Genomic DNA, 25698 nt, shown 5'->3' on the forward strand with positions numbered 1-25698 from the left:
GTTGCTCATTGTATGACAAGTAAAGACAAAGACCTGCCTGAGGGCTTTATGAGTGTCCCCACAAGTAAACAAGAGAATTTGCCTAAAACTGTTCTGTGTATTGATTTACCTAAAAGGTAGCCTTTCTTTTTATTCCTTAAAATACAACCACACATTTTATGTATTATTAATATCGTCAAAAAGGTAAGCTACTGAATGTAAACACTCTAACAAATGCATAAAGGCTATATGGTTCACTATAGCTTTCTGTTTAGTTGCTCTGTACAGCTCTAATGTTCAATACACTGAACTGACAGACACTAACAGCTAACTATCAGGCTTACACCTGCTCTTAAAATGAAACTAGACACTCTAACCTTCTTCCACTATTATTACACAAGGATTGTTTTGAAACATGATCCATAGACATGTTAGAAAAGTTGCACTGGAGTTGGAAAATGTTTAACAATCTTCAACTAATAAAAGGTATCTGACACTTCATGATTATTAGAAATCATTTTAAAAGAAAAGCAATAAGGATGAACCACAAAGAAATGCATGCTCAGCATGTGAGTGTGACCACCACTGACTCATGCAGACTTTTGGACTAATGAGCTAAATGTTTTTTTTTTTTGCTTGCCAGCAGTGAGATAAGACGTCTTTAGAGCAATGTTGTCAGACGATTTGAGATCTCGTTTTAACTCCCAACTCCCCCGCCCCACCCTCGTACCGCTGCCCACCAATAGCACCGACTGCTCCAGGATTACAGAGCATACGCTGCCAGATCATAGCTGGATGACGACACATTATTCACGCAGACGCTCAAACACTGGCCATACAGCAGAAGACTATTTTCTTTTAAAGTTCAAGAGTGCGACCATAGGTATTTAGTTTCAAACAATAAATAGGTTAGACTGTTATGCTATTTATTCCTGAAAGAAAAAAAAACATTTTGCCAATTATGTTGCCTTCTTTAGTTAAACCTACAAAATGTAAGCCTGTGACAGCAGCACATGCACACATGCACACAGAAAGTTCATAACATAATTATAACTAGACCCCAACTGTAATGGTACATGCATGTCAGCAGAAACAGTAGTCTGTAGCTGCAATGTACTAAGCTCTATGGATTTTTTCTGACCCAGGGAGAGGTCTCATATATCTAAAACGTGGTTACTGAGAACAAATGCCCTTAAACACGCTCAAAAAGCCTCGGCCATCACCTCAATGTCACTGAATCACGGCGTAAGCCCAATAAGCGCTGCAACGAGATGGGCTAATGTTTTTAGCCGTGCTATCAAATGCTTTACTCGACCAAACCCCTGACGGAGCTGAAACAGTTTAACAAGATTAAAGGATGACAAGACACTGCAGAAGGCAAGCACGGTGCATGTGTGTTTAAAAATGGCGTCATCTCTCAAATAAGCCTCTGTAGGACCTCTCTCACACACACACACACACACACACACACACACACACACACACACACACACACACACACACACACACACACACACACACACACACACACACACACACACACACACACACACACACACACACACACACACACACACACACACACACACACACACACACACACAGAGAGTCAGTCTAGTCTTGCAGTGAAGGAGTCAGGCCAGTGCTGGCCACCGCCTGGCACCAGACAGACCCCCGCCATCCACACACCATGCTGACGCTAGGGATTAATACTTGGACTCACGAAGTGGATGTGTGGTGGGGGCCAATGTTTACTGTGTGTGTGTGTCTGGACGTGCATGTGTGTGTTTCTAGGTAACTGGGGGATGGGTCATGGGGCGCCACCTGCTTCTTCTCAGACACAATGAAGCGAGTCAGAAGAGTGCTCTCTCTTTCTTCGATTCCTCATGAAACACACTCAAACACACACACTTTTAGATGTAGTATTAGTTTGTTTTCATGTTGACAGATAACTGCACCGTTGAACCTTTTCTCAGTGTTAAAAGGTGATAACATCATTGCCCTGGAGCTGAGTATTTAACATCAACACTTTGAGTGCAGACCAACTGAAATATGTAAGTAAGCATCAAATGGCAGATATTTCCTCATCTAAGTCAGGAAACTTTTATTACTTTGGACTATATTTCACTGATGCAAGGCACAGTTTAAAACTTTCTCTAAACTTCCCCTAGAAGTGTCAAAATGATAAAGAATTGTTTTGCTATCTGAACTGAAGCTCAGATATTGTATTGACCACAATCGTGAAAGATTTCAAACAACACCCAGCCGTAAACTTTAAGGTTGGTTAAGTTTGTATTTCTATTTTCAATACATTAATCACAATCACAGTTTGGTTAAAATAACAAACCAAGTCTGCAGAACTTCATAACAAGGTGGACATTTAGGTTTAGGTGTTTATAGTAAATAAATATATTGTTTGTATACAAAACATACTTGAAATTATCTCTAAAACAGGGCAACTTCACTCATCATTGAACTGCTTTATAAAGATATAGTTTTAAGTGTATCCCTGCCTGAAAACAGCCATCAACTGAAGGGACTTGTTATGGGTGCACATAGCATCAGTGAGGAAGACTATGGCAGCAAATGAGAGAGACTAAAGAACACAAGAACCCACAAAACCTGTCCTGTTGGTCCTTACGCCTACAAATTCCTGACAGTTCACCTTCCTGTGAGATAGGTGATACTCTCACTCACACACACACACACACACACACACACACACACACACACACACACACACACACACACACACACACACACACACACACACACACACACAGGTTCCAGCACACACCTTCTAAGGAAGTAAGTCTGGCTAGTCAGCACTTTGAAGCCCCCAGCATTGATTAGAAGAGCACCTCTGGAGGTCACCAATGATAAGAAGTGAGACACCAATGACTATCGACCTCTCCACCCTGTTTTATCTCAAGGGATTGGGAATGACAAGAAGCTTTGCAAACCATGTTCCCTCTTTTTTGTCAAGATCTGTTCAGTGAAGTGGAGTTGTACCTGCGCATTACATATGTAACTCATGTTGTGCAAATACAGCATGTGGAGTATATTCTCTCACATGACAGTATCCTTGTGTTTACCTTTGTTTTGTTTCCTGGTAGTGGCAAAATGGGACTTTTGCAGGGAGCTCGGGGCTGTCTTCCTGTAGAAGCTGTTACGATCTAGCGAGCCCATGTAAACAGGCTTGCGACCCCGTTTTGAACCAATGCTCCCAGCGCTCGACTCGTATCCCCTTTCCTGATCGTCACTGTGCTGGTATATAACGGGATCCTCAAAAGAGTGCATTTCCCTGAGCGCCAACTTCTGGTTCTGCTGCTCAACCCATTCCTCACAGTGTGTTTTGGTATCTTTTTTAGGGTATTCCTCGCATCGCGAATCTACAGATGTTGAGCGCAAATCCCGAAATCTGTCTCTGGCCTTGTAGTGGGAACGATCGCCTTCCCTGGAGTTGTAGCGGTCTTCATTCTCATGGTCGTAGTTGTCCACAGCCCTCCGCTCATAGTGCCCCTGTGCTCTGTAGGGGTCTCTCCTTCTGGGCTCATCTTTCCTGTCATCACCTGGATCCTTGTAACTCTCCCTGTAACCACTGTGCTCGTCCAGCTCAGAGTCATACTGGCCCCTTCCTTTACTAGTGTAAGTTCCCTCACCCCTTTGATTATAGTCATCTCTGTCTTTGTAGTCACTTTCTCTGCGATCATATCGATCCTCTGCGTGCTGGTCATAATAACGGTCCTTACGTTTTCGCTCATCATAGTAGCGGTCCTCCTCTCTACGCTGGTAATGTTCCTTATCTCTATAGCGATCACTCTCTTTAGAATCATAATAATCCCTATCATGGTCATCGTAGTGATCACTGTCCCTGTAATTGTCTCTGCGAGCGTAGGTGTCTTTACGATCATAGGAGTCTTCATACTCACTGTTGTATCTGTCAGGTTCTCTGGAGTCATGATTACGGTGTTTCCTGTTGTCATAATATTGCTGATCTCTATCGTCACAGCGCTCGTATTTCCTGTCATAATGATCCCTGTGGCTGTATTTGTCCTTACGATCATACTCCTCCAAGTCTCTAGGATTCCTGTGGTCATAACGGTCATTTTCTCTGTCCCAGTCATCCCTTCTTCTTCTGTCCTCGTCCAATTTACCAAACCCTTCTTGAGTTCTTAAGTCATTATTGGCTTTTTCTTGTGGCACTCTGCTGTAGTCCTGGTGGCTGTAATCCTCAGGGCCCTGGTAAAAACAATGTTCGCCTTTCCATTCGGATATCCTCACATTTAGGTAACCATCCTCTGAACCAGGGTGGAAGTAAACGTCCCGGCCTTGGGGCCTATTCTCTTGGAAAGCTGCCTTGTGCAGGTCATCATACTCTCGACTGGGTTGCTGGCAGACATTGCCCTGTCTAATTTGTGCTTGGTTTTCCCATTGTGCTGGCCATGGAGCAGGCACATGCACTGCAGGTGGCCCCGGCCCACCTATCGGCACCATCATGCCGCCATGTACTGGCATGGGGCAGCCTGGAGCTGGAACTGGGTCACCAGGGCTTGGCACCATGATGTGTCCCTGTGGCTGTCCGTGAGGAACGACTCCATATGCAGGATATCCAACCTGTTGCTGCTGAAGCTGAAACTGGTGTAGTTGTTGAATCTGTTGCAGATGGGCTATCCTCTCTGTCTCTCTGGCCCAGCCTGCATCGCCCAGCTCGTCCACACTCTTCCCTCTCCTTACCGGGGCACCAACTGCATAGTTCCAATCCACTGGACCAAACATGACTGGGTTGCCATAAACCACCGGGCTCTTCATGGCTCTTGCTGTTTAAATCAGCCTACCCGGTGCTGAGACAGTTTCCTGTTCAACGTGGCGTCGTCTTTCTTTCCAAAGTCCTGCATTCCATAACAAAGCGCTGTGGGAGACTCCACCTGTCAGGCATATTGTCTGTAACTCTCCCACTTGTTTTCTCTGTCTCCTCTCCAATGCCTCAGCAGGACTGCCTGGCCCAAGCACCTCCCAACCCTCAGAGTAATCAAAACGTACCCTCCCCGCAGCTATCTCAGCGAATCGTGGAAGGAGAGGGGGGGAAGGTTATTGAAGGAGGAGCCTCCTTGGGTTAATGATTCAGTAGAGTCACATGAGTGGAGGATTAGCCCAACAGCCCCTCCCATTGTTTCAATTGGCTCGTACCTCTGTCTGCAGGAAAACAATCTGCCTGTAGATTTTCTTTGATGGAAGATGAAGACTAACTTCACAGTATGCCTTTAAGGGGCTACAGGCTTTGGCACCAAATGTTTTTTTTCCCTCTACCATGAACAATCCTCCATCCTTCCTTCTATCCTGTTTTCTTTGTGTTTGCTATTTCCTGCTGGTTTCACTATGTTCACCAGGTCATTAATGCAGCCTGTGGTGACAAAAGCTACTCATTCCTTTCTGTGCTTACAACCAGCTCCAACTTACATATTCTAACTTCCAACACCGGTCTAAAATACCATGATATTTGTGGGTGAACTGAAACAGCTCAGTCTGTCCGTTTAACTTTGCCCTACATTTCAGGAAGGAGCCAATGTACATGAAGACATCAACATGATTTAGTTTAAAACAAGTTTTCTTTTGGAGTATTGATCGAAAGGAGAGTGTGACGTAGAAAACAAGTGAAGTGAAAGATCTGCATTAAGTATATCTACTATGTTTAGATGGCTGTGGAGAGGGAACGATTTTTGAGAGAACAGAGTCTGATTAGTCCAGAGCAGCTTCTGAAAAAATAGCTGCTGGTGTGTACAATGAGCTTTTGTTGGAGACTGTCCTCACTCTCAGGAGAGACACGATCTTTTAGTGTGAGAAAAAAAACTCTTCATAAAGCAGGAGTATAATATATCCCTCCCCCTCCTTAGCTCTCCATGAAAAAGGGAGGCACTAAAGGGACAGGTTTGAAGGACTTGCATACACTCGACTGCACGTGATACACACAGACACATACATGTCGGATAGTCTCAGTTTACCATCAATTCAAACAATCTAAAACTGGAGGAAAAAAAGTAAATAAATAAATAAGTGAATAAAAAGTAAAATTACATTCCTGGTTTGATTAAACTGGTGTCAAGTTAGCTGAGTTGAGATAAACCTTCTTAAAAACCAGGAAAAAGAATAAGGAAATCAGAAACAGGGCAATTAAACTTGAAGACAATCTTTTACCAACATCAAGAAACAGGGAAGAGACAAAACAATAATTATGACTCAAGCAACGACACAACGGGCCTTTATATTCTCTGTATACACTACATAATACCCTCTCACTGAATGATTGTATCTTGCACCCTTATGTGTCTTGTTTACTAGAAAACTAGTGAAAACCTGCAAGTAATTCTTTCTTTAATTCCAGTGAAATTTGCAAAAAACCATTTGCAGTGCACAGTTTCACAAAGTAAGGCTGAGCATAGAAACCTTATTTAGACATTTTACTTTTCTTACGTAATGCTGTTTAATTATCAGTGTTCAACATCTCAGCTTTCAGTAGCTGAACACGACCGAAACTCTGTTTGTGTACGTGTGTCAACTGTTGGAATGTCAAATACAACATTCCTCTTCGTGGCTGTGAAGGGCTTGATCGACGTTCGGCACATCTAGAAAAAGTGGTGTGATGTCCAGGAAAAAGGTCATATATCAGGCTGTCTGCAGCCTAGAAGTCTCCATGTTTGTACGGCTGACTGAGGGGAAACCTGAAGCCGCAACAGAGCCTCAAAACAGTGTTAAATAGATCAGGCTGTGGTATCATGGAGGCTGATGTAGGCGTTATAATAGTGGGTTTAAAGAATTAAAGGAGGCTGAAGGTCAAAGAGCTTGAACAAGAAAAGAGGAAACACAAAGAGATGGTGGAGACAGAACAACCTGCACTAATGTGTGAGAAAAGAGCGAACAGCACCAAGCACAGACTTATTTACAGATATGTCCTCATATTATATCATTCATCTATTAATCAGTTGAATTTCCTTGTGATGAAATGATCACATTGTGTTTCAAAATGTGGTTGAGATACAAATATAACAAAATCAGTTAATGACGTTTTATTTTAGAGTTTTGTCAGATGTAATGTAAAACACAGCTCATTCAATAAAACACCAAATTGACTGTTCCGTCTGTGATTTCGCATACGTTTACCCTGTTTTAAAACTGATATGAGAAAAGTATTGTTTGTAACAATGAGATATTGATTGAGCCGTGTCCCCAGTCCTACAGCAACACACACACACACACACAGCCTAATGTTTAAATAATGACACAAGGTATGAAATACATAGTACTCCACTCATCATAACCCTCAGACTCTTTAATGTTCTCTCTTAAATGAAAATAACAATGAAATTAAAAGATACACTCTGTTAGCATGTTTGACTTTCTCTTTTGCTTCAGTATCACACCTCTTTCAGCTTCTATGAGGACTTTGAACTGGCCTCGGCATGGTGGAGTGCAGGCAGACCCTGACGTTGAAGTTACTCCCTGCCTTGCAACAATAAGCTGCCATTGTCTTCCAAATGTCACACTCAGGAACACACCCTGCAAAAGCACGGACAAACACTCACTCCTGGGTGTGTGTGTGTGTGTGTGTGTGCGTGTAGACACATAGCAGTAGGATAACAAACACATTTTATGCAACAAAGATCCTGAGGCTATGTCTGATGCATACACACCTTCCTCTGAGCTGAAGAAACTAAAAAAGGAAAGCAAAGGGAAACACAACATCCGACCAACAAATCCCACTAAAAAGCTTGTGTGTCCGAGTAATGTGTTGATGATTACCATATCAAATATTCTGCAATGGGAGTGTGCTCGGCTGCTTTTCCTTGCAAGTGCCGAATCTTAACTCTCAAAAATCAAGTCACTATCTTTAGTCCATTTCCACATCAAACAGTGTTGCAAATGCCAAAAGGAAACTGATTGAATATTTGATATTATTACCATGAAAGGAGGGTGTGAGAATTCCTGTCGTGTGATGACTGAATGGAAACTATGTGGTTGCATGACCCTAGAAGGTATGACCTGTTGCCAATGGGGAGTTTCCTGCCCTCAGGCTGATACCTGTCATTGACAGCCATACAGATCATCTATTGAGGACCATTGGAGAGTGACAGTGTAGGAAATTTGGGGTTTAGAAGTGTTTAATGATTCATAATTAAGAAATCATAATTAGAAGTATGTTGGAATACATAATTAGAAGATTCATAATTAGAAGTGTTTTAGAATTTGTAGTTAGAAGTGTATCTTAGTAGAATTGTAGCACCTTAATATTTGCTTGTGAAACTTGTGAAGGTTTTTGCCAAAAGTTGCAAATCCTAATCTTTATATAGAATGTTTACCAAAGAAGTGTTAAGCCATAAAAGACAGTCATTGAATGTATTAAACTGTGAAGAATAGCCAAGGGAAAGTCAGACTTCTAGACATTTGCAGGTTGTGCCCGCGCGAGGGTTTTCGGAAGCCTGACGCCAGGAGGAGGCAACCGAAATTAGCCAATAGGAATTAAGATGGCCAAAAGGGAGGGGATTTCAAACTGTAAGAGGAAGTGCTGGAAAGGTATTCACTCTCTTCTTACTCGGCTCTCAGCGTGGAAGCATCTGTGTTTTCAGGCTGAGTCGCGAGTGAATAGCTTTTCCGCGCGGATCATATTATTATATATTTTGTTAGTAGTGTACTTCATTCTGTAATTGTATTAGCTTCAGTAGGATTAAATACTTTTAATTGTAAACCAGTTTATGGTAGATTTATTAAGAAGCAACTCTACTGTAAAATAACAGTGGAGCGTGCTCTCCGGCCTTCTCTCGGTGGGGGAGATTCAACCCTCTACAACAGATACAATCTAACAGGATATGAGTCATTTGAATGCAACACAAATAGAAAGAAACACAGGCATTTACTGGTTATTGGTTTACTTCTATAATGTCTAACAAGATTAGAGGAAAAGTATTGAATTAGAATAAGCTGGAAACATCTGGTAGTAATCAGATTACCTTAGCAAGATATGTTTAGAGTAGGTAAACAATAGCCTCCACTGTGACTGACTGATTCGATTTTGATCCCCAAAAAGACACATTCAATTAGCATGAATTCAATGGGAATGCAATATAACTGAAACTGTGAGTACAGTGTAACATGAGACACATTAACATTAAAAAGAAACCTGGTAGTTGGCAGTGAATAGGCTGAAAGCTTCTTAATAACACTTAATATTTCCATCCTGCTTCCCTTAAAAGGCGTTGCATCCATACAGGTAAAGTCAATTACAAATCTGTTTTAGTGCCTTTGAGCAAGGCACCAAACCCCCCCAACTACTGCACTGACTAACTGACCAGTGAGAACTGGTATCAAGCAGTTCCTAGCTGTGGCTCTGAGAAAACATGATGTTCCAAAAACACCCACAATGCTCGGCCCACCCTGACAACACTGACTGATGAACACCAGCTCGAGCTCAAGCCTACCTGCCACTCTGTTGGACCCGGCCTGCTGATGGAGTCCAAACAGCGTGGAGAGATGTGCCACAGGCCATGTCACCGCTCGCCACAACCACACTCTGGGTCGCGCTCTCGAGCGGGCCATTCTCTGTCTGTCTCCACTACGGCAAAACTCCCAACATACACACCCGATGTATTCCCTCTCCTCACTCCTTCTGAAGAGCAGATGATGGAGGAAAAGGTGCAGAGTGAGGAAACCGCGATGAAGGTGAAAGAGGACATTTGGATAGCGGCAGAGGGACCAAAAGAAAGAGAGAGAGTGGAATAAGAGACGGAGGCCCACGTGCTTTGCCTCCCCTCTCACTATGTGCAGGAATGCACCTCGTACCTATGTGAAAAAGTGTTGGGCTGCCAGAGACAGAACCGAGCGCACAGACAGTATGAGACGGCAAAAACAAATCTCAGCTGATTAGCTTTGGCGCTACAACTATTGTTGTTGAACCCGTTGACTATCAATTCTTAAAAACTTAATTAAACACGAACGGTACCTGACAAAGCTTACCTCAAATTCACAATTTCCTGTTTCTCCACCCGAACCCTGCAGCAACACGCTGATTCTGCCACATTCAATATACTTTTCTAAATTGGCAGTGTAGTGAGACAAAGCAAAATATGCACGCACACACACACACTACTCACACAGAGTTATGATAACCCTTCATTTACATACACAATCCTCCTTCCGCTGATTATTGTGGACACTAAAAAGGGATGTCTTGTTTGCATAGTTTACAGTGGAATTCAAATAAATAGTGTGTGTGTGTGTGTTTGTGTGTCAGCATAACAAGTCAAAAAGTAAATCTGGTAAGCACTAATGGCTCATTTCCAGATTCCTGCGATATTACATTTTAGTCTTCGGCGACTGAATATTATGTTTTGAAGTAACCTGCAGGCAACAGCGCCTCAGTAGTAAACTATGACATCAGGCAAAACAAATTCTACTTTATTTGTCTTCTCTTTCGCAATGTTTCCAACTAACCCTTCCAGCTACAGCAGCTCACTGACTTCCGAAGGAAAACATCTACATTGGTGGATGTGGTCTGGCTTCTTTGATGCTGCTTGCCTGAAAGCTGATGATGTTTTTTTATCTCAGTTGCTTCATGTGGTAGTTTGAGTCCACCGATGAGAAATTTTAAGTGATACATAAACCTGTTTCACATTTCACACACCCGGATCCGTTTATAGGATATTCTTGTGTTGACATCAATACCTGCAAAACGGTTTGATGCTTTAAAACATGATTCGAACCTACATTAAATAAAACAAATTATAACAATGTTGATGGCAACATTTACACAAAGTGATGTCCTGTTGTGTCGGACCAACAGTTCAAAAGCCAAAGATATTAAATCCACTTTATTACTCTAAAACGCCCAATCTCAGAGTGATCTAGTGGTTTAAAGTCATAAATGACAACATCCAACCAATAAATCGCCCGACAGTCTCACCTTGTAGCTGCTGCTGCTCCAGGGCCAGTGTCTCCAGCGTGTAGTTGCAGAACTCCAGATTCTCCATGGCTTGCATGCGGGCTGTCTCATCCTCCTCCTCCTCCAACATGTTCCTGAGCTCCTCCGCTGTGTGTGCATAAGCCTCCATGTCGTGCTCCACCTCTTGTAGCCGAAGCAGCAGCTGGTACCTTTCCTCCTCTTCCCTCCGTCTCTGACTCTCCAACTCCATCTCTCTCTCGAGCTCTTTCTCGGCTTCCAGCTGACACTGGATTTCATGTTCCTGGGCGGCCGCAAGGTCACCAAACTCAGCCCTCCCTTCTGTTATTTGGTCGAGGACGTTTGGAGCTGGTTCCTCAGGGGTGTAGCAGATGGTTGGAGGAGCAGTATTTTGTCTCGGGCAGCGAGGAGGGGCGCGCGGAGCAGGGCGGGCTGGTTTGTATGGCGGCGGGGCAGAGGGTCGAAGGACTCTAGGACGAGGAGGGGGAGGACGAAGGGTCCTGCGCCTCTCTAGTGAGGACGAGGCAGAGTTCGACTGCAACAGTTGGGACACGGGTGAATGGGAGGAGCCTCGCATGATATCGCTTTCATCGCCGAAGTCCATTATGGAAAAGTGGCGCAACATACGTGACTGCTGGCTCAGGTCACCTACGGAAGACATGTCCCTGGGAGCACCAGAGCTCACGTTAGTATCACTATATGAAGAAGTCAAGCTTTTCTCAAATTCAAAAAGCTGCTGGGATAGCTTGGCCTCCAGGTCACCTGCCGAGGTTGCCAGGGCATCTAAAGTGATGGATGTCGGCATTATACCATTGGAGCCACGCAACGTCTGCTGAGAGCGCTGCCGTGTCTCAGCGCTGCCCATCATCATATCAGCATCACTGACACTAGCATGGCGTGTTAGCTTCTTCTGCCTATGGCCCTCAGCAAGGTTAAATAACGCCTTGCCAAGACTGACACTCCTGTTACTTGTGGTGGCACCATCTTTTCGTGGCCTCTGGTGGTATCTGCTGTTTGCAGACTGAGAGCTAGGGAGGGTGAGGCTATGAGTTAATTTGGGCTGTAAGGATCGAGTGTTACCGTTTGTATAGCTCGACCGATTTGTGCCAGAAGATGGGCCGTGGTGCCTATGGCTACCTGCAGGCGGGCTAGGCCGAGATGGGAGTCTGGGCCTTGCTGGAGGAGTGGATTTGGGTCTCTCGGGCCCTTGCTGCGCTGGGGCGACAGGTCTACGCGGCTGAGAGTCAGGCCTGCTACCCCCATCTCTCTGTCCTCTGCTGTCAATTTGAGCTCCAGTTCTTTTGTTTTCACTTTGCCACCTCTGCTCCTCGGTCCGCTCAAAGTAGTCCAGGTCCCACACTGTATGATCCTCATACGTCCTCCATTCAGGATCATTCTCTGACCCATTAGGACATGCGTGACCTGAGCTGTAGTCAGAAGCACAGCTGTTCTCCTTGTCTTCTTCTTGTTCAACATTTGTTTCCTCTGCAGTTTTCTGCCCGTCGTCCTCTATTTTGACAAAACGATGAGGAAAAATACCGCGTCGCCCTCTCAGCTCCCCCTCCAGCCAACCATCCTCCAAAGTGCTTAAAAGACGTATGCGATCCCCCATATCAAAGTCCAACTCGCCTGGTTCAATGGCCCGGAACTCATAAAGTGCCACTACATAGACACCACCCTCCTCTTCTTCTTCCTCCTCCTCCTCCTCTTCCACTTCTTCTTCTTCTTCTACTACTGCCTCCTTCTGCTCCTCTTCATCTCTCTGAAAAACCTCTCTTTCTTCTACACCTTCCTCCTCTGTCCCCTCTCCTGCATCGTAAGAGTCCTCATAGCTACATTTTTCAGTATCATTGGTCAAATACTGGCAGTCCGCAGGCTCCTGAGGAGATCGGAGGGATCCCTGGAGCTCCACAAACCCCTCCGGGAAGATGCCCCTGCGGCCATCCAGCTCCCCCTGGAACCAGCCCGGCTCAGGCAGGCCGGTGATGATGATCAAGTCCCCCTCGCGGAAGTCCAGCTCCTCATTGAGCTGCGCGTGCAGGCTCATGAGGGCCCGGGCCTGGCCCAGGGCGTAAGGCGGGAGCTCTGAGGCCTGGGCCTGAGCTGAGCGTTCAGACAGCTGCCTAGAGCGACCTGAGAGGGTCAGCGCCGTCACACATGATGTGGGGAAGAGACCACGGACGCCCCAGGCGTTACAACCTCGCTGCCAGGTTTCTCCGAGGTCCGTGGACCCTCCAGCCTCTCCAACTACCACATCACCTACAGAGAGAAAGAACAAAGGGGATCACATTCCATAACATCATGTTAAAAGAAAATGTTTTAAGTTAAAGTTACGCTAAACCAAAAGTTTCTATTATTGCTCAGTTCCACCAGTTCTTGTTTTTATCCCGCTGATTCTATTATCCCTCAATTACATATAAGATACATACAAGGAACAAGCCTATGGGTGCAGCTTGTGGAGCCGCCAACAGACGCGCCTGGCTTTCATTTTTTCGCACACTTTGCACAGCTGGAGATAAATACTCAATTAAACCAGACTGAACAGAACTAGATTGAACTGACTTGACTCAACGTGAATATAATTAAAGAACTGCAATGAAGTGCCGGGTATGTTAGACTTTTTATTTTTTTAATTTTGTCTGCACTCAGGTAGCTTTAGTTATCTCAGATTACCTTCATTAATGCATTCTTAATAACTTAGCTCTGCTGCTAATATATCTGGAGAACGAGGGATTATAGAAATGTCGACCGGTCAGCCAGAAGTCGTGGGGGTTACATTCCAAAGACCTGCGGCTCCACCTCCCATTGTGTCTGGGACCAATACTGGAACGCAGCCAATAAAGACCACGGAAAATCATACTGGAAATGAACATTCAAACTCTCAGATGGCCAGTAAAAACTGTTTCCTATTTTTCCTATGATCCAGGAAGTGTTATTATGACGATAAAAAAAATATACTGGAATATTGTTCAACTACAACTATGACTACCACTAGAACCTCGAATGACAAGACAAGACATCAATGAAAAGTTTTACCGATGTAAAGGAACTTTGCGAACATCAGCATTGCATGCATGAGCTTTTTGTTGAATGAAAAAAATTTAGAAACAAGTAATGTAATCATAGGAGAGAATTCAGGAATGTAAAAAGAGAAGCCAGTCTACTTAGGTTTTAGTTTGGTATTTGGGGACATCTAGTGGGGATTTTTGGAGACTTTGTGTGTTGAGTGTTTATTGAGTCATTATGTGGTGCTGTTGTAATGGGAAGTCAGGGCATGATTTGTATAAATAATTAAGTTTTTAGAGTCAATAATTCTGTTGTACATTTATTAATATAAAAACTTTGTTTGATTTTTAATATCTGGCAACATTAAGAGTGTGTGGGTCCCAGTTTGTGTCAGTGGAGACACGGTCACAATGTCCAACACAACACAACTACAACACAAAATAAACAATTTACCTGAACACAGCGACATCAACAAGTAGCGTTAAGCTATGTGAGAAAACATGACCCGTTAAGAGTTAACAGAAATAGTATTTAGAACAAAGTTGTGTTACATACAGTATCCTGTGCAAAACAATGTGTGCTCTGATGAAAGTCGTTCTATTTTATGACTCGGACTCATAAAGACGAGGAGTGGTTCATACTTTACGATCTTTATTCTATAAGTCATGATTGTCTGCATGCAGGATGTCCGTACCTCTCTTCAGGGACAAGTTGCCCGGCTCTGCTGAGCTGAAATCATTGGTGCACACAAAGAGTCTGTCTCCAGGCTTGGTGCTGGGGATGGTAACCTCTTCCACAAAGGTGCTGGGGAACTGACCTGAAGACAGGACACGGAGGGACGAACGCAATCTGATGACTACAGTGAACACAATGAAAAACATCTCCAACATGTGCCTGACACCTCTGTCTCCTCGAGACAATGACAACAAGACTGAATCCAGATGTGTCTAGTGTTCATACAAGAGATATACATTGTTATCCGGATGTAGTATCTTCATCCTAATTTCATTATTTGTAGATAGCAACAGTACAGGGACAAATACAGGTACTGTTTAGTATTGCAATCCTCAAATCTTATCAGCAAGAACATTGTCTGAACAGATTATAAATTGTTCTCCTTTAGTTTCCAGTTTTCTTCTTTCCAGGAAAGTCCTTCCATAAATGTATTGATATCATCTGTGTTTTCCATGTGTGTTTCCTCTCCTCTGAGGGATTCCCCTTTCTCATCTTAAGTGCCTCTTGGAAAACCAAAGGCAGAGAAAGCCAGGAAGCAATGATGCACACTTCTCGTCTTACCCAGAATGCATTGCGTTTCCTCTGCAAATTGTACCATCAAACATCAAGAGAAAAGTGAAACAAACACGATTTAATGTGTAAGAACTTATTTATGAATTTATAAAAAAGCATATTTAATTCCTCACTTTTCAACAAGTAGTTTTCATTGATTAATCTCAATTATCAGACCTGTTCAAGGGCAAGAATATTTCACTTGTAATCCCAAGTGGCCATTCATGTATGTATTGTGTAATGCATTACAAAACTCAGAGAGGAAGTAAACCAGGCCATGTCAAACTATTATTGGAAAGCATTGCTATGCTCACACAAATGAAAAAAACAATACGTTTCCCATATGTCTTGTTGTTGTAGACACATTGAAGTTAGGCTGAATTTCTTTGTGGTAAACAAAGTGCAACTCCTTAATAGAGATATTCAACCACAAAAATCTATTTACAGTAAAAGAAATAACACCTGACGCCTTACCTGTGACGCCATCTTTGCTGCCAAGCAACCAGAACTCATCCACGACACCGAGCACCTCGATGACATCGCCGGTGAAGAGTGGCAGCTCCTCGGAGACGCTGGGGAGAAACTCAAAGACGGCACGCACCACCGATCCTGCTTCCATTACTCATAACCTGTTGAGATAAAAAAAAAAAAAAAAAAGAGATGAACAGATCATACCAAAGCTGTGTTATGTTACAAATACATGAAATCCTGGAGACAAGTAAAAAAAGTTAGGATTAACAAGATGCAGAAGTCTTTCCCATGAGGGAATGTGTCTCCGTTTTCTACACAAGGCACACTGCTGCTATTCAAAATCCTCGCCATACAAATCAACAAATGCCTCACGGAGAGAGAGCTTCTGTGGAACAACCGCAAATGAAAGGGGGAGTGAGGGCGTGAGAAACCTGCAATAAAAAGGAGGCCGATAAGCAAAGGAAGCTGTACTTAAGACGGCTGAATGACATTCCTCATCACTCTTCTGTCCTTCTCCTGTTTCTCTGCTTCCTCATGAGGGTTCAGATGTACAGTACACTAATGTACAGTAACTACGGCTCTGTGTATTCTGGGTGACTGGTAGAAGCAATACTTAACACTAGATGTATTTTTGGTTAAATTAAATGAATGCACCGCCTGAATAAATTATACCCAGTCGGCTACTGATCTTAGCTTCATTTTGAAATTAAGGACTTAATTTAAACGTGTTTCCTGCAGTACAATGAGGGGTTCAAATCCAATTCAGTGGAATACAATCACATTTACCAACTGCTCTTCTTAAAGGAGCATTCAGGTCATCCAGTTATGTTTAAATTCCCTAAAAATGTGATCGGAAAAAAGATATTCCAAGAAAATGTGCATACAGAATAAAAAGTATGTTTAGGAAAATGATTTAGACGTGTGCTGCCTACTTCAGCAAAATGAGTGAACACATGCAAAACAACACAAACTTTGCATTTAATAAGTATTCTACCAGCCCTTGTGTATCATTATCTGTAGACAGGCTAACCACAGGTGGGGATGGACATGCTGAAAGAGACAGGAAATGGGAGAAGAGGGCTGCAGTTTGCCCAAGTCAATGGAGCCTCTGTTTAGTTGGTCGACGGAGCCGAGAGGGGGGGGGGGGAGGAACAGGACTCTAGTCCAGTTCAGTGCCACGGCTCAGGTTATCCTTCATGTGGCTGTGGAGGTAGATAGAGGGGGCAGAGGACCAGCGTTCACAGAACAAATAAACAGTGTGTGTGTGTGTGTGTGTGTGTGTGTGTGTATGTGTAGGTTCCTCAGTGAAGGTTAAGCAGTTGGTGCTCTCAGGGATGTAGGTTGTGGAATCAACACCACATGGTGAAACCCAAGACAAGGCAGTAACTAATGCAAGTCAGAGGGACGTGTGCAAGTAGAGGCTGAAAAACACAGCAGGCAATGAGCACAAACAGGCGGCACATGCATTTATTAGATGGAACAGAAGCCATGTTGTTCTTTGTTAATTGTTATGTTATGCTATTCATCAATTTAAAAAAATAACACAATGTGAGGCGTACTTAATGTCCTTTCTCTTTAAGAAAGAGCAGGGTGAACAACATGAGGCATACTGACTCATAAAATCATCTTTCTGCATTTCCTGAGTTCAAATGAAACAATAGCTGCCTGTTGGACACCATGGCAGATTTAACATGTCCTGGCATGTACACAGGGGAATCACATAGCACCCATCTTTGAAGGATGGCTTTCATGAAAAATAGAAAGATGAAGGTCTTTACAGAAATGCCTGAACTTGTGTGTTTTGCAAGGCAATGAGTAAATAAAGAGAACTCATCTCCCTCTGAGAGACGTCACGTTAAGACTCTGACTGTGTTTCTCCTTTTGACAAGCCATTCACAAATAAAAGAAGGTTGCTCACACAAACAGAACACACATTTGTGTGATTTGGGAGAGGATTTCTTCTCAGTGTTTCGAGGACGGGTACAGCCAGAACATGTGTCGTGCCATGAATAAAAAAAAAAAAAAAAAAAGAGCATGACAGAAAGTCACACCATACATCGAGACAGTCGTAGCAGAAACGCGTCACAAACCACAACCAACACCACTTCCATGTTTTTACAGCTTCGAAAATGGAGACGTGTGTCTTGTGGCAATATGACCAGCCAATCACAGACCAACATGAAAGGAAACAGAATGTTGTTTTTAAAACAGCGATGGTTGAACACTTGAAACACTGTAAAACTTTTGAATTGTAAAATTACAGTAAATTACTTATTTCAATAGTGAGCTGAAATGTACAGTATCTCTACTGTAATCAAAGCCTTCGGTAACTTGCTGATACAACAGTGCCACCAAACTTCTTTCCACACCCGACTGCAGTCTCCGAGCCGCTGCAGCTTTCTTCAAGTTAATCCTGAGACCTGCATCCAGCCAGAGAAGCTCCTTAGTGATATGTGTGGGTCTGTCAGTGTGTGCTGACTTTTACACCCTGCTCTGGCAGATGACAAGACGAGCTGCGTGATGGAAACACCGTTTTGTTTTTCCAGTGATAACGTGGTCACACACAGTCGTTGAACATGGTTGGGTTAGCAGTTTACACAGAACAGCTGACACGTAAAATAAGCTCGTAATTTTTAAACGTTTGACAAAGCAAATGCAATTCAGTGCTAAATTAATCTATCCATGAATCAATTGTGATCGAATTTATTGCAAAACGCAGATACAAACATGATTCAGTTTCATATGTGTAAATGCTGCATTAGCATTTAGCTCAAAGCATCGCTGTAAACAGCCTGGCAGAGCTGCAAGCATGGCTGTAGACTCATGTTATGTTATACAAATACTAAATATTGGTGTAATTTGCTCATGTAATGCTGTATTGGACAGGGTTGTTAAACTGGGTGGCAAATAACAAGGGAACCAATGTGCAGTATAACTTGCATGACAGACCAGTACGCCATAAAATTAGCTCATAATATGATAACAATTTCACTGCATCCTTTAAGGACTGAATATAACTTAATCTCAGGTATCGTTTGTCCAGGATGAGGACTAAAAGAAGCATCATATCCTTTGTTCCACGCAGAATTCAGTTGCTTCACAAGCTTTGAAGACTGAAGGTCTGAACTCTCATATTTTTTATGATGCTTCATTTTTACGGATTAGCCGGTAGTTAGGATGTGTCGTCACGGCCAAGATTGAGACGTCCGGAGCCCCCCCACTTTGAGCTTTATGGCTTTTCAGATACCCATGGGTGACGTCACAGAGGCTACGTACATATTCTATGCACTCTATGGTTGCTGGCGTACCAGATCAGATTACTGCCCTTCCGTCAATGGAAGACATTGCTTACTGCAGGACACGTGTTGGAAAAGTACAAAGGGCATTTCACACACTGAAACAAGACTTCCTAACAAGTATTAAACAGGTGTGTCTCTTCTACTAGGGTTTATGAGGCCTTGATAAGCAGTGGGACTCTGATCATGACTGAACTCACGACAACAGAAAACGATTTTAACGATTTTAAAGGGAGACTCTGCATCTTTAAATGGTGTTTACCAGTTGTTGTCATCTAAATGAAGAACTCCAGACAAAAAATGTAAGTCTTCTCCCACTTCAACAACACTGATGACATAATACAGGAACAGTGGGGGTTGTTTTCATGTGGAGAAGGTGAATGAGACAGTGTGACTGGGACTAGTGGGCCACTTGGCACCTTCCTGGAGAAAGTAACGGGATTACGACAGACAGCCAAGTCAACAGTTGTGTGTGACACACACACACACACACACACACACACACACACAGTATATATATATATATACACACACACACATGCATACATAACAGCTGATAGTGGGACAAAGCACCAACTGTCTGACCTGAGGCATGGTCCTGCAACCATCATCCCCCTTCACTAAACCTACAAACTGATAATGCAAACCAATCTACATCAAAAATATCACACGTTATTCATTCATGAAGATAATCTGAAGAGAAAGACATCACAGTAAGCTGTACTAGACCACTACAACATTGGGGAATAAACTATTAACCGTTTCTATATTAAAAATGCATTTTAAAAGAGTGCAATTTTTAAATCACAAGAGCCACAATTTCAGTGTCTTAAAAAGCATGTGACAAAATAAAAACTTTGGCAGGATATAATTACAACCGCCGCTTGCAGATTTAATCAGCTGTGGCGAAACCACGAAAAAATAAATTGTCGGGTGCTTTCCGGTGAACGTGCTCTCTCTGTTTAACAGTATCTGCTCTTCTTAAGCTTACCCAAAATGGTTTTGTTCCACTAATGTTGACTGTGGGACCTCAACTTTGTTAGCTTCGCCAAGGAGGTTAACTTTTAAGTTTGGTTTGTTTGTCTGTTTGTCAGCGGGATTACAGGAAAACAGGCGTGATTTTCATGAAACTTTGCGGAAGGTTGTAGCATGGACCATTAAATGGAAGAACACATTAAATGTGCCCCTTCTAGTTATAACTAGGTTCAAACTGCTCCTCCTTTAAATGTGCTGCCAGGCATCTCAGGTTGTCCTCTGTCCTTACAGGTACAGCAGGGTGTGTGCTGAAACACTGTGTGAGTGTGAGCACCGAGTGGAGGAAGTGGGATCTGCTGACTGCCTGTACCTTCTATTGAACCGGGTCATCCGATAGCAACAATGAAGCCGCTGCCTCATTATCCGTCTGCCTGCCAGGACGAGGCTCACACTGATGCACGACCAATGTGCCATTCATCCTATTCAGATACACTGGAGTGGCACACTGCCACGTGGATGTCAGCACACACACACACACAGAGAGACTGGTAGAAGCCTCTGGAGTGGGCTGGATGACAGCTGATGTCTTTTGATACTGACTGTTTACTGTGCAGAAGTGTAGTCCTCCCATCCAGAGTGCTGAGCCCACTAAAACGCATTCACCTCGAAACAACATCGCCAAAACAGGTGACCGGCCAGTGGACGGTTCTGGATATTAAAAACTGTGGGACATCTGTTGCTTTTCTTTTGACCGTCTAGTCTTTCAGCACATGTGATGGGGGGGGGGCTCTGTGTGGCTGACAGTTGTCAACACAGGTCATGTGGTTTTCTAACCATCTGTTTGTAGAGTCAGTGGCTCACACCCCCTGTCACATAACGACATAACCAATTTGGATATCATTATTTGTATTCCATTGCAATTAAAATGTCAGGAACCACAGCAGGAATGAATACGTGTCATAATTTGTTGAAATAGTGCTTGGTGGTCTTGTCCTTATACGAGGGCTGGATTTTCATTATGTTTGGTCGATAAAATGTCTTAAAAATGTCTCAAAGCTCAAGGTTGCTCATTTTGTCTGACAAACAGTCCACAACCCAAAGATATTCACTTTACTATCACATAAGTGACTGTTAATCGTTGACCAAATGTATGGCTCCACCGTGTGCTCTACAGTTATTGTTCTAAACAACAAGTAAAAAGCAGGACGGTGACGGGAGCAGTCTGGCTTTAAAGTGCATTTCAACCAGATGAGGCAGCACTACGTGGCCTCAGCCAGCTGGATGAAATGAACACATCTGGCAAGCTGAGTCAAAGGCCTAAAGATGCCAAACTCTGTTGAAATATTCGGCGAAGCCGTCTCATTCCGCTCAAACATCCAAACCGTAAACACATACACTGAGATGAAAAGAGCACGCAGACATACAGTACTGTACATTAAAAGCCCAGCTCTGCATTTCAATACGAACAATCACTGTAGTGGAAACAAAACCCTTTTTTTGACACAATTGTTTACATAAAGAGACAGTAAGGGCCGCTCCTTTTATCTAAAATAGCCCAAACAGAAAGCCGTCTTCTGTGGTTAGGTTGACGTTTGCAAATGCATCGGACCAATATTGTCCTTTACTCACAAACGGACACTTCCTCTCAGTGTTGTCCACCTTGAGACAGAAATCCTTCCCCGATTGCATCAAAAAGTCAGTAAAAAATGAATTTGTTCACATCTGTACTTCTGACATCTGTACTTCTACAGCCGTCCTGTATTGTTTGCATCTCGTCTGGACATAAAACGTTGTTTTAAAAACAGCAAAATGTGTTTTTATTCTGCTTACTGCCTTATTTATACGAGTTGAAACACTGTCTGTAACTTCTCTAACAGTAGAGACGGCATTGCAAGATGTGTTACTGCCGTTAGATGAATGTAGGGGAAAACCCTGGGTGGGTCCTTTGGAAAAAGGCTGGAAACACGCTTGTTGGCTCATCCACAGCTCTAAGTCCACCTTCGTCTGAACATTTTCATTCACGTCGAATATCTGCAGTTTGGTGAGCAAACCGGCATCCCTTGAGTGGAATGTGCTCATTATTCAGACTCCATTGCATCCTTTTTCTTCCTTTCCTTCGCTTCTTTTTCTCTCACATATTTGCTCCTCCATTCCTCTCTCAAGCCTGCACGTGTTGAATATTAATGGACACTCGCACATATACACACACACACACACACACACACTGGGTGGAAACGCTCTTTTGCATAAACATTTCCACAGCGAGGAGGACGGCTCAGATGTCTGAGCTCACAGGGCAGAGACTGCGTTGTCACGGATACACGGATCTGTTTGGACAGCGGAGGGAACCCTCGAGGCGCCGCTCCTTTAAAAACATGGCTGAGAGCACCTAATAGTTTGCATGTGAGCTGTTACTTAACTCATCTCTCCCTGCCTGCAGAAACATGATCAATTCACGGAGGGTGAAATAAATTTGCTCTTTTCTCGGAAATCCACCCAAACACTAAAATTCTCACATTTTCCTCCCAAACGTTTAAACAACTCCGAATGAATTGAGGACATCGAAAAGAGAGACTGCCAAGATGGCAAAACTTAGGCGGATTTGATGAGTTTTCGACTCTTGGGACAGCTCACTGGGACTGGAATAGTTGACGTAGAGGACTGAAATACCAGCTCCGCATGAATTCTTCCCAAAACACTGCAGTGCCGGTAAAATCCATCTTGAAATGGTCACATAAGTAACAATCAAACCATGAGAACACAACCATGAATCGCTCTGTGTCAGAAATAATTGTACATGATTAAATAAAGCTTATTAGGGGGTAAAGTTACAACAGAAGTCTCTATGGTCCATAAAACTAGTTTCTTAATGCTTTCCACGGAGATGCAGCACATCCTAAATATCACAACAATTACATTTTCACAAGATCATAAAACTAATATACGTCTTAATTGTCAGATACTCCAGACACTCACTTTAATTTGTAGAAGGATGATTGCAAGAGCAAAGTCCAGCTTCAAGTTTCAACTCCCTCACAAGTAATCTTCAAAGTATCTTAAGTTGCGGAATATCACGTACGTATACGGCGGCCAAAGGATCATTAGCTGAGGCATTTATATGCCTTTTATGTCGATCAAAACAAATGCATGCTACTTATTTCAGTACTTCATCATCTACTGCTCATGACAGGAGCAGCTGGCAGAGTACTGAGCCTTGATGAAGAGCTGTTCTTGTTTAGTCTTTCTTCTTGCGAGCATGAAGTCTCTCTGTCTTCATGGCGTATTGCCTCAGTCTGAAACACAACTATTTTGTCTGTGTAAACAATTTCGGTTGGGCCTCAGCTCATAAAAAAAAAAAAAAGACCAAGCACTCTTCATTCTCTTTAATAACCTCAACCATATAATTAACGTCAGTCCACATTATAGCTCAGCCTTACTGTGCTGGAATATCTGTTTATGATGTCTGATGAGCAATGCTCAGGCTTCACCCTGTTCTTTGCAGCCTCTGCTCATACTGGCACGAAAATAGTTTTCCTAACTTTTCACATTCAGCTCAAATTCATTTCCATGCCTTTTCAGCCGAGCCAATACTGTGCCGCCGGCAAAGAACGTAAGGAATGTCACCGTTTAATGTTTGAGAAATGCCTTCTCTCTAGAGTGACTGAGTTTTACATCACATTTGTAATGTTCCCGTTTGTCCCACGCATCATCAAGATATTTTTAAAAGTGCTATTTTGCTCCGTTTGATATCCTGTTCCGCTGTTGTAGCTTGGAGTGCCTTGGGTTGGTTGCAATTATCATCGCGTCACAGTGATTCTCTATGCTGCTGTTACAATAAACACGATGACATGTTTTCAAAGGATTTATTGGGGAGTTACTGCATCATGTTTGTGTCATGCATGTAACACACGCAAACCGACACAAACATCTCAGGTTTCTTTGTCACCAAGTGGTGGTATAGGAACCTGATACAAGCGATGAATAATTCAGTGTCGGATGTTTAAGTGCATCCCAATTCCTGACTCTGAACTAAACACACAAGCAGCACAACAGAAAAGAAGACGAAAGAAGAAGATACCCTTGATTGAGGCTGATAGTGGTTCAAAAAGCAGGCTTCAGGCGGTTTGTCAGTTATGACTCAGAAGAAGGAAAAGGTAAAATACACACTGTGATGCACAGTCCTTCCAATTTAAAAAAACAAGCGTGTGCAAGCGCCAAAGCAAGAGCAGAAACACAAACTAGTGTCCTGACTGCAGTGCGGCTGGTTCAAAGGCACGACTTTAAAGAGTCAATGAATGGATCAGAAACAAGCATCATTTTGCTGCACAACACATTTTGTATTTGTGGATATTCGGTGTCAGGATGAAACAACACATTCGCTTCCTTTGTTTATGAACACGCACGTGTGGAGCAGAACATGAAGACAAACATGGAGGACGATGAGAAACTGGAGTGCAGCGGAGATTCAAGCAGGTTTTGTCGCTATTTTCGACTTTCGAAACCAAAGCTCCATGACTACAGTGTGTGTGTAAATGCTGTCATGAAGGCACATCATCACATTATTGTGCTAATAGAACAAACATGTGGGCATGTAATGGCTCGACAATAAATATATATGAGGAAGAAGAAAGGAAATAATCCGTTGCTATACCGGTCAACCAACTCTGAAACCTTGCCTGTCAGGTCTGTTCTGATTATTAAGTAATACCCTGACAGATAAAATAGCTACAAAGACACTGTTCTTTTTAAATAGACACTTATGATACTGAATATCACTGACAGTACGAATAAACTGTCCTGATGATTAATGCAGGTATAGTGAAATGAAGGATACAGATCATGTTTGGCTCTTGCTCTTCTAACAGTGTGTTTGGGAGATTCGTCCTGATAATTGAATCGTTTGCCTTTGATTACGTTGTTATGCTTAAACAAATGGTAACGTGGTTGTCAGTTTAAGCAGATTATTCCGTTCCACTAAATCTGGATAGCTGACTCAGTTCAAGTGATAAACTGGACATGATTTAGCTTCAGACTCTTTGTGCCAAGTGGCTGAGTCAACGACACCAAAGACCTACAGACTCCTGTCAGAGCTGTAAAATACAACCAACACTACGTACCAACACTTATTTGGTCTTTACTTTAATTTAGCATTTTGTTTTGTCGGGTATTTAATTTGCCAAGTTAAACAGACCACCACAGTGAAACGTGTGTATGCGTGTGTGTGTGTGACTAGAATATTCCCTCAGTGTGTGTGTGTGTGTGTGTGTGGCTCTCACATGGTGGAACAACTGACAGCAGCGGCCACAGGTGACAGACAGACAGACAGCGGGGGGGATTATTTGGTCTGCAGCGCTTGTGTTCACTGCCATCACTCAGTCAGCTCACGGCATTAGTCATTTAGCCTCAACGCTCTGTATTCACACCACAGGCTGCCTGTTCAAAGTACGCATTATGCACCGTCAGCACCAAACAACACAGTGCAAAACTCATTTATGTGTAATACAGGAAAATGCACCGTTATTACTCTGAGGCAATGTTATGTAGAAGCATATTCTTGTGTTATTAAAATATGCATCTCCACTCATACTTCATCCCATGGTCGACCTAAAGAATATGCATTATGATAAGTCTTGCTTTTCCTTACCTATAAAGAGTCTGAACGTCCTGTGGAAAATGTGGGATCGAGTCAGTCGGACAAGAAATCCAACTTCTTCAGCCTGATGATGAGGTGGCCGC

General features: G+C 43.0%; 1 protein-coding gene across 1 annotated transcript in view; it reads right to left on the reverse strand.

The window, feature by feature from the left end:
* dnmbp (dynamin binding protein) overlaps window positions 1-16239 on the reverse strand; it is a 31644-nt gene extending 15405 nt beyond the window's left edge. Inside the window, exons 1-3 of the mRNA XM_076093941.1 lie at window positions 15695-16239; window positions 14628-14750; window positions 10931-13186 (exon numbers count right to left, since the gene is read on the reverse strand). Of these exons, the coding sequence (XP_075950056.1) occupies window positions 10931-13186; window positions 14628-14750; window positions 15695-15839 (2524 nt within the window). The 5' untranslated portion in view covers window positions 15840-16239. The remainder of the gene's footprint in view (window positions 1-10930; window positions 13187-14627; window positions 14751-15694) is intronic.
* Window positions 16240-25698: the final 9459 nt, after the last annotated feature.

This window comes from Anarhichas minor, unplaced genomic scaffold (assembly GCF_050575085.1).
Source record: "Anarhichas minor isolate MPS153535 unplaced genomic scaffold, ASM5057508v1 ptg000017l, whole genome shotgun sequence".
Lineage (NCBI taxonomy): Eukaryota > Metazoa > Chordata > Actinopteri > Perciformes > Anarhichadidae > Anarhichas > Anarhichas minor.